This window comes from Semicossyphus pulcher, unplaced genomic scaffold (assembly GCF_022749685.1).
Source record: "Semicossyphus pulcher isolate SPU_LCO1_2020_fin unplaced genomic scaffold, fSemPul1.0.p SCAF_6, whole genome shotgun sequence".
Classification (NCBI taxonomy): domain Eukaryota; kingdom Metazoa; phylum Chordata; class Actinopteri; order Labriformes; family Labridae; genus Semicossyphus; species Semicossyphus pulcher.
In genome coordinates this window covers 18,413,773-18,422,301 of record NW_027211737.1, presented here as the reverse complement: position 1 = coordinate 18,422,301, position 8,529 = coordinate 18,413,773, and the positions used below count along the sequence as shown (strand labels likewise).

Here is an 8,529-nt window from a genome sequence, read left to right as displayed (position 1 = left end):
GGATACAACACTTACGCTTTCTTTTGTTAATGTTTGCTGGACCAAATTCCGCTGTGATCCTAGCATTTAAGAAATCCAGTGCATAAAAATCAGGTTTGTAGAAACTGTATTTTTGTTCAAATGTTATTCCACCCCCATGAAGACATGTTGAATGGTTCCGTCCAACTGGAACCGACTATTTTTTTTATTAAAGCTATGGTTTTATTTACTAATCATATTTCAGCCATTAATCATCTTACGTAAAAACTATTATACGCAAATGAACTTTATTTTTTTAAAGAGGTTTGGAAAGCTGTGTAAATTAAACGATGTTTATTAGATTCTGAGTCTATTTCTACATAGGACACCCCTGTTATCATTGGGCACTGCTCCTGGCACTTCCGTGTTCAAAAGTTTTATTTAGGGGAAGGCTCGGGCAAAAGTTGAACCGGTTTGGATATTTCGACGCTCTTATTGACAAATATTAAGGGCATGGAAAATGTTCATCGTACATTGGGGCATAACTAGCGTGTAAATATCGCAGTTTTTCCCATGGCTGTAAGAATTAGAAGCGGGCTAACGTTGCACTGAGCGGCTCCACAAAGAGGAAGATGTCCTCGGCTAACGTGAGCGAAGACATCCGAGGGAAGTTTCCCCTGCACTCCGCAGTGTGGGAGAATGACTACAGGAAGCTGGAGGAACAAATAACGTTACCACAGGTTGGTGAAACACTGAATGTGTCGCAAACCTTACCTCTAACGGTTGCTAGCTAGATGAAGCAGGAGGGAGATGATAAATCTCTAGCTTCCAGTTTAAGTAGGCCAGTCGTGTTGACAGATGCCCCGCAGTGTCTCACACATAAATCGTTTGAAATAGATTTGTAGCTGTTCACCAATCAACAGGTTTATTGTTTTACTCACAAGTGTACTCTGTACTCAGAAGTTGTTTGCATCTTTTAAACGAAGGCTACAAACCCAGGTCATGGGATGACTTAAAACAGCTTTAATATGACTTAATTTATTAAATAACAACAGCATTACCAAATAAATGTATGCGTTTAAGGTGTAATTTGCAGACATGGATTGTGCTGTTGTTATACTAAATAGTTTTATAGTGACGATACTTAAATTCTTTTACAGTTAGTGCTCAAACATGAAGTTGACTTGTCTAACAGGTTATGTTAATAATTATTTAAAAACATGTTTTCTGTTCTTATTTTACCTCACAGTAAGTCATCACAGTTTATACTAAGTATTGTTGCAGTATAACTTATTTCAGTTCTTACAACCTAACAATGATGATCAATAACACACTCATCATTAGTATGACTCACATGAGGGCCAGACATGATGCTCACTCTTGTTAGTGTACTAACAAATGCAGTCCTCTATCATTGTCAGTGATGACCTAAACTAATAGGTGTAAAACCGTGACTCTAAAATCACTCTTAGAGTCATAGTCATCTCTGCAGTATTTAGTGTTAGTGAGTGTCTTCATTTTATGAGTCAAATAACACATGCGTGGCTTCCTCCTTGATTTTGTCAGAATGACATCGAGGCTGTGGATCCCAGAGGTCGGACCTCTCTGCACCTGGCTGTGTCGCTTGGACACCTGGAGTCAGTGAGGGTCCTTCTGAGACACGGTGCTCAAGTGACGAAAGAAAACTCCCACAGTTGGACAGGTTAGTTTCAAAACTGACTCAGTAGCAGACAGAGAATGCTTTGATCCCGTGCATGTTTTTTTCACTTGTATAGCAGATTCGCTTTTTAAAGATTTGTGGTTGTTTGGACACTTAGAGACCTTCTCACATCATCTGCTGTTAATGGGGCTTATGGTGAAAATGCAAACCGACTCTTCTTACTCCAGTGAAACAGTTTCACTCTCCTCAGTCATTACCGTCACTGTTGAGGTCTCTTAATGGACAGTTGCCACTCCAGGGGATCAGATGTTACCTTAAAAGGTTTAGTGGTTTGTTTACACTCATCTGCTTGTGTGCAGTGCTGCAAGAGGCCGTCAGCACCGGAGATCCAGAGATGGTTCAGTTAGTGCTGCAACGCAGAGACTACCTCAAAGCCTCCACTGCTCTGGGAGGAGTGCCTGAGCTGCTGTCAAAGATCCGAGAGGTGTCGCTTTCACATTTAGCATTTTTCTTGTCATCCATCTGCACAATTTGGAAATATTTAGTGGCTGAGGAAATAATTGCTCTGTTTTTCTATCCACAGTCTCCAGACTTCTATATGGAAATGAAGTGGGAATTCACCAGTTGGAGTGAGTTCTTTTTCACACATTAGATTGTGTGTGCATAGTTATCTGTTTATGTAAAACAGGATGGTTATCAGCAATTAAGTATGCAAAAGAAGCAGTTTTCTACTTCTAAGTGTTATTTTCAAGCTGCTCTCTGCCAGTAAATATCCTCACAAAATACAAAATCTTTACCGGCCATGAGGTTTAATCAGGTCATTCTGGAAAAACTGCATACCTGCCTCTTGTTAGGAGAAGCTTTGGTTTTGGTTTAGTTATGAGTCACCTTGTTTTTCCATGTGTGCATGTTTGTCTTTCCACTGTGGGACATTCATGTGCTGTTACTTCACAGTTCCTCTTCTGTCCCGGGTTTGTCCAAGTGATGTTTGTCGCATTTGGAAAAGTGGCGCCAGCCTGCGAGTGGATGCCACTCTGCTCGGCTTTGAAAACATGACGTGGATCAGAGGGCGTAGGAGCTACATCTTCAGAGGAGATGGTGTGTGTGTGTGTTTGAACTCTCCCACCAACAGAAGTTCTCTCTATGATTTGTTTCTGTAATAACGATTGAAAACCTTCTCTGGCTGCATTTCTACAGATTCATGTGCAGAGCTGATGGAGGTGAACCATGACGATGAAGTCGTTGATACAGAACGCTTCAACATATCTCAAGAGATGGAGGATGTCACTCTAGAGTCTATGCAGCCAGCTGAGCAGGAAGTCGCCAAAAGGTTGACTACGCCTATTGTCAACACCTACCTGGACACCAAGGATATCGCTTTTGAGAGGCAAGAGTCGCATCTTTTTATTATGACATGCATAGATCTAAATCATAGTGCTGCTTATTTAATTGAGTCTATGAGGAACTCCTAAAACAACGGAAATCTAACGATGGAAAGCAACACTGCTAAAGTCTCAAGAATGTGATATGATGGTGCATTGTGTTCAGTGGTGCTTTTGTTTTTGCAGGAACAAGTCTGGGATTTGGGGCTGGAGGACTGACAAAACTGAAATGGTTAATGGATTTGAGGCAAAGGTTTGCATAAGTTCTACATTTTCTTTTTTATTGTAGCTCGAATCTAGTAGCGCTAAAAAAACGATGCATATTTCCGATATTATCGTGAATGATATTAGATTTTTTTTGTGTTCTCAGGTTTTTAGTGTGAACAATGTAAATGTGGTGATCAGGACGAGGACGGAGCATCTCACAGACGAGGAGAAGGCCAGGATAAAAAGTAGGTGGAGCGTTTAATATGATGTTGATGGTAGATTTTGTGCAAATTAAAACTTTTTTTTTGTTCAAAGGTGAAAGGAACATCTTGGAGTCTCTGCTGGGGACTGTAGAGCAGCACATTAGCGCACAAGGGGTGAGACATGAGTTCAATAACTACATTAAAAAAGTATTTAATTCCCACCTGGAAGTTGATTTGATATGTTGGTTTCACTTTTCAGGACCTGACTCTGGAGTACGCAACTGCCACCAATCCCACTGCCATCACTCCAGAGGAATACTTTGATCCTGACTTCGACCTGGAGGACAGAGACATCGGCCGACCCATCGAACTGAGCATTCGAACACAGAAGTAGGAACAGCACTTTACAGCTACAGAACTCCTGTCCTCTGATTCTTCATCATAGCTATGTGTTTTTCTATCTTATGAAATGCAGTTGTGTGCACACTTTCCGAGCGTTGTTTTGTAATCCTGTCTCACGCAGGTTCAAAGGTACGCTGTGGATGAGTGAGGAACATCCTCTGTCCCTGGTGGAGCAGGTGACCCCCATTATTGACCTCATGGCTCGGACTAGTTCCCATTTTGCGCGGCTCCGAGACTTTGTGACCCTGAAGTTCCCCCCTGGGTTTCCTGTCAAAATAGGCATGTGATAATCCTGTCACACTTTCCAGCAACGCTTAAATCCCCCTCTGAAGACTTTTTTTAATATATATAATCTGTTGTGTTTTCCTCCCTTGCAGAGATCCCTCTGTTTCATGTGCTTAATGCCAGGATCACATTTGGTAACGTAAATAAATGCAGTACTGAGGAGGAGGCTATCCCGACACCAGCAGCCACACCAACATCCTCAGGAGAAGAGGAGGAAGCTGCAGGTATTAATGCAGCCAGTTTTAATGTGATGGTATATATAAAATAACACATCTACAATCCCTTAACTGCTTTTCTTTCTGTTTTCATCTGTCCAGCACTGCCTCCGTTTTCAGTGTGTCCTTCAGTGTTTGAGGTGCCTGTCAGTTACCACCGCCGTGGAGGCACCCGACACGCACCCGTTTCCAGCAACGACGAGGAGCTTTTGCAGTACGCCATCCATCAGAGCCTCCTGGAGACTCACAGTGTCCCGGGCCCGGTCAGAACAAACATCATTTTATCTGCGAACAACACATAAATCTGCTCTTATCATCTTTGTATGCTCCGAATGATCATCCTTTAAATTCTCCTGGTGTTTGTGTCTCTGCAGGAGGGGATTTTGGATGATGCTGATGCGGAATTCAGTGACGTCATGCCAAGCAGTCAAAGTGACAGGTAGGATTACAGGTCAAAGTTGCTGCTATAGCAGTTGCATAATTACATGTGGTAACAGGAAAGGAACTTGCTGCTCTGTCGTCCTGCTAGGATTTAGATGACGTTGTGTCTGTTCTCCTCTTGAATGTGTCGGATCAGAGCTGGTTCTCACTTTCTCCTCTCAATGTCATCCCAGGAGTGTCCCAGAGGGGGTGCTAGTGGAATACGGAGACACCTCCAGCCCCGCCAGCTCCCTCTCTGCATCCAGCCCCGACTCCGACCTCCGCCTGGCCATGGAGCTCTCTGCTCGAGCTCAAGCGGAAGAAGAGAGGATGAGGAAGCAGGAGGAAGAGGAGCTGGAGATGATATTGCAGCTATCGCTTACCGAGAAGTAAAAGGGAATAAGAGGGAATAATAATACAACTTTTTCCAGATGCAGAAGCAACCACCACACCTCAGCCTTCCTTCCTAACCACTGTAGTCATCTATGCAACTGCAGATTTCCTTCTGTAACAGATCATTCTTGCAATATCAGACTCTCGGTAACCAATATTTTCCAAAAGTATTTTTGGTAAGAGCATACTCCTTTATATATTTCTATCTCTGCGTAGTGTGTGTCTCCATCCTCAAGCTTAATTCGTGGACTCTGTTCCTTAATTTTGGGTCGTTTCTTCATTTAATTTATGCATTACTTTTATTTACAAATCAGAATCACATCTGCAACCCATATATGTTTCTCACATCGCTGCCCGGAAGGGGGGTCAGATCAGTGTAACTAAGGTTCAATGAACAAAAACATTTGACTCCTCAAGGTGACTTCATACTGTGTAAACACTCACGTAAGGTCCAGAGCGCTGTAGTTGTTTTCTTTCCTGGTACCTGTCGCCTCAGTCCCTGATTTGTAGACAGCTAGAATGGAAACAACCTAGCGTATTAAAAGGCTACTAGTGTTGTGGATCTAAAGGGACAGGGATTTGAGTGTGTTCACTGTGAAGTCTGCCTACAGAGTCACTTTGTTGAGGACCATGAGCTCACTGAAAAACCAAAATCTCAGGGTTCATATTCGACACATTCATTTTGGAATTAATTTGTAAAACTCAGAAATTGTAGCCTTTTTGGAGCAAAGTCATGTCACTCATGCATATCACTCTCTGCCATACTGATATTAATCCAGAAAGTTCATAAGTAAATTCACGTGCTTTGTGAATGTACGCTCTGCAGAAGGGTAAACAAAAGCATGTCGCTGTGAGGGAAACTTAAAATCAGCTGCATGGTAACGTAGAGCTCTCCTGAGACAGGGATGTTAATGAACATTGTCACAGATTAATGCCAAGAAAGGACATATTTTTATTATCACGGAGCAACTTCATGCATCATCACCTCAGTTCAAAGCGCAATAGCAGAGACCCATCAGTCTGTGGATTTACGCCGTCATACAGTTAGCGATAACACAACCAGAGCTGCAGAGATTACCCAGATTCCTAAAGGCAGTCTGTTAGCCTTCTTGTAGCCATGAACAACTCTACACCTCGGAGCAGAAGAAGAGACAAAGCATGCTCGCCATATGAAGAACAAGCTTCTTCAGCATGTGCCAAGGGAAAGCTTTGTCTGAGCAAGAGGTGGGGGACAATTTTCAAAGGTGCCACTTAAATTCTGAACAGATTTTCTTTTATAAACGTTTTGTAACTTAAAAACAAGCTAAAGAGGTTTCAGTTGTACCAGGGTGATGCTGAGTTACCTGCATTAACCACTATCGTTTATTCCACTGACAACAAACCACTTGTTAAAAGTGTCTCTGTGTTGCTGCATCTGACTTTCAGGGGCTTCAGCTAATATAAAAACCTGCTAATGACTGAACAGTTGATTTTAAAAAAAGGCTAGCTTTGGTTGATTTGAAGCAGATCTTTGTACTGCACCGTTCCAGCTGCAAAGTTTTGGGGTTTTTTTATGTTAAAATTTTAAGAAAATGTATCTGTTTCTAAATGTTGTCTCTAAAATAAAAGCACTTTATTTCCATGAGGATTAAATGTGACTTCATGAGCTTTAAACAACAAAAACAAAGTGTGACTTTTGCCTGATTTCTCTGCAGTGAATAGATTTGATGTTTGGCTAGCTGCTAAATATGTTTAGTCACTCCAGTCCTGACATGCGGATACTGGATAGGGCATAATCTAAATACACTATGATGCGTACAAAGCTACCACATAGGAAGAATCTGCTCTAAAAATAGATGTGATGGATCGCTCCATAACATAGGACAACAGAGTAGATGTAAGCAAAAAAAAATTAGCCACCTCTATCTAAATAATTATTCACAGAACCAAATTAATTTCACAGTTAGAGAAACAAATGTGATTTATTTCTTTGTATCGTGTTTAATTCACACAAAAGACTTCATAAACATTTCCAGTGTAGATTAAAGCAGTGACATCTCCTGTTTTCTGTAGTATAATACAGGTGCTCCATTCTTGATATTCTGTATAGCTGTGTCTGTATTCTGAATGCAACAGAGTCCTCCTTTATTTCAGCTGTGCTGTAGTAAACTTGCAGGATTTTTAATGCCCTTTAAAAAAGGCCAAACGACAAACCTTTAGCCTTAAAGCTAAAAAAGTAAACTCCTTAAAACAATCAAACGTCTATATTAACTCAATTTGTTTCACAGTCTAATAAATAAATGAAACAGACAGCCTGCTGTTAATTCCAGAAGTATCTCAGTAAATTCTGCTTCAACTGATACATGGTTGCAGGTTTCCAGGCTTATTGACTATATTTCCCGTCAGATCAGCTGATAAGACACACACAGTGCCTTATAAATGCAACATAGAAACACCTAACTACAGCATATCTTCAGACATTAAGTCCAAATGTTTTATACAAATCTAATAAAGTGATAAACACGTGTACAGTGTACAGACAGTGGACAAAGGAAAAACCAGCATAAAGTGATAATAAAGAGTTCAAAGCACCTTGTCATCGAAAAGATTCTGAACTCTCCTGGAAGGATAAAAAACCTTTTTTTCCAAAAGACATTCAATCATTTTGTGTTTGATGATAGAGGAGGAGAGTGCTGTCTAACATGTCGGTCTAAAACCTCCCATAGGTGTTCAACTGGGCTGGGATCTGATACCTCTGAAGGCCAAAGTGTACGCCTGACTTTTATACTCCTCAAACTGTTCAGTGCACCATGTATGGGGGCACTGTCATTCTAGGAGCAACTCCCGTCAGTATAGACTTCTTAGACAAGCTAACCAGATTTGTAGTCACTCTAGAAGGACAAGTGGACCCAATCCATGCCCCTTATTGTAGGCGTGAAGCACTCAGGCCTGCACCGTTTGACGAACGCCACTCGTGCACTGGAGAATTTGGTGAAGCAGGACTCATCTGACCATCCCTTTCCTCCACATCGCTGTAAAGCTGTGATGGTTTCCGCTCTATTAAATTCTGTTCATTCATCTTTGTAATGAGAGGTTTGTGCTCTTTAAACCGGCTGTTTCCCTTTATTTGTAAGTGTTGGTGGATTGTTCTTGCTAACGCAGCCTGGTCTCGCCCTGCATTGACATTTTCAGTTACCAGAGTTGCATCTCTGTTTTTCCTTACATACCGCTGTTGACCACTATTTCCCAGCCTTTTTACTCATGTCTTTCCTTTAGACCTACAAGCAGATGCAGGAGCGCAGATCCGATTGAAACACCAGCAAGCTGAGCAGTCTGTGTGACTGAAGCTCCTGCTATCCAGGCCTCAACAATAAACCCTCTTTCAAAGTCACTAAGATCTTTTCCCCTTGACATGATACTAAATC

At 41.6% G+C, this 8,529-nt stretch overlaps 1 protein-coding gene across 1 annotated transcript; it reads left to right on the top strand.

The window, feature by feature from the left end:
• The first annotated feature begins 264 nt into the window (after positions 1 to 264).
• ankrd13a (ankyrin repeat domain 13A) lies at positions 265 to 6,746 on the top strand. Its single transcript, XM_069683414.1, has 15 exons — positions 265 to 698; positions 1,525 to 1,660; positions 1,978 to 2,102; positions 2,202 to 2,247; positions 2,573 to 2,716; positions 2,816 to 3,005; positions 3,187 to 3,253; positions 3,371 to 3,452; positions 3,523 to 3,584; positions 3,670 to 3,800; positions 3,934 to 4,091; positions 4,190 to 4,321; positions 4,415 to 4,575; positions 4,687 to 4,751; positions 4,927 to 6,746. Exons 1-15 carry the CDS (start codon positions 591 to 593, stop codon positions 5,123 to 5,125), a joined length of 1,806 nt encoding a protein of 601 aa, XP_069539515.1. The 5' UTR covers positions 265 to 590; the 3' UTR covers positions 5,126 to 6,746.
• The last annotated feature ends 1,783 nt before the right edge of the window (positions 6,747 to 8,529 follow it).

Bases quoted from the DNA above. Each gene is read 5' to 3' on its own strand.
- ankrd13a (XM_069683414.1), top strand. From the start codon at position 591: ATGTCCTCGGCTAACGTGAGCGAAGACATCCGAGGGAAGTTTCCCCTG. The intron at 1,661-1,977 runs GTTAGTTTCAAA...GCTTGTGTGCAG, and splicing joins AAACTCCCACAGTTGGACAG to TGCTGCAAGAGGCCGTCAGC. The intron at 2,717-2,815 runs GTGTGTGTGTGT...GCATTTCTACAG, and splicing joins CTACATCTTCAGAGGAGATG to ATTCATGTGCAGAGCTGATG.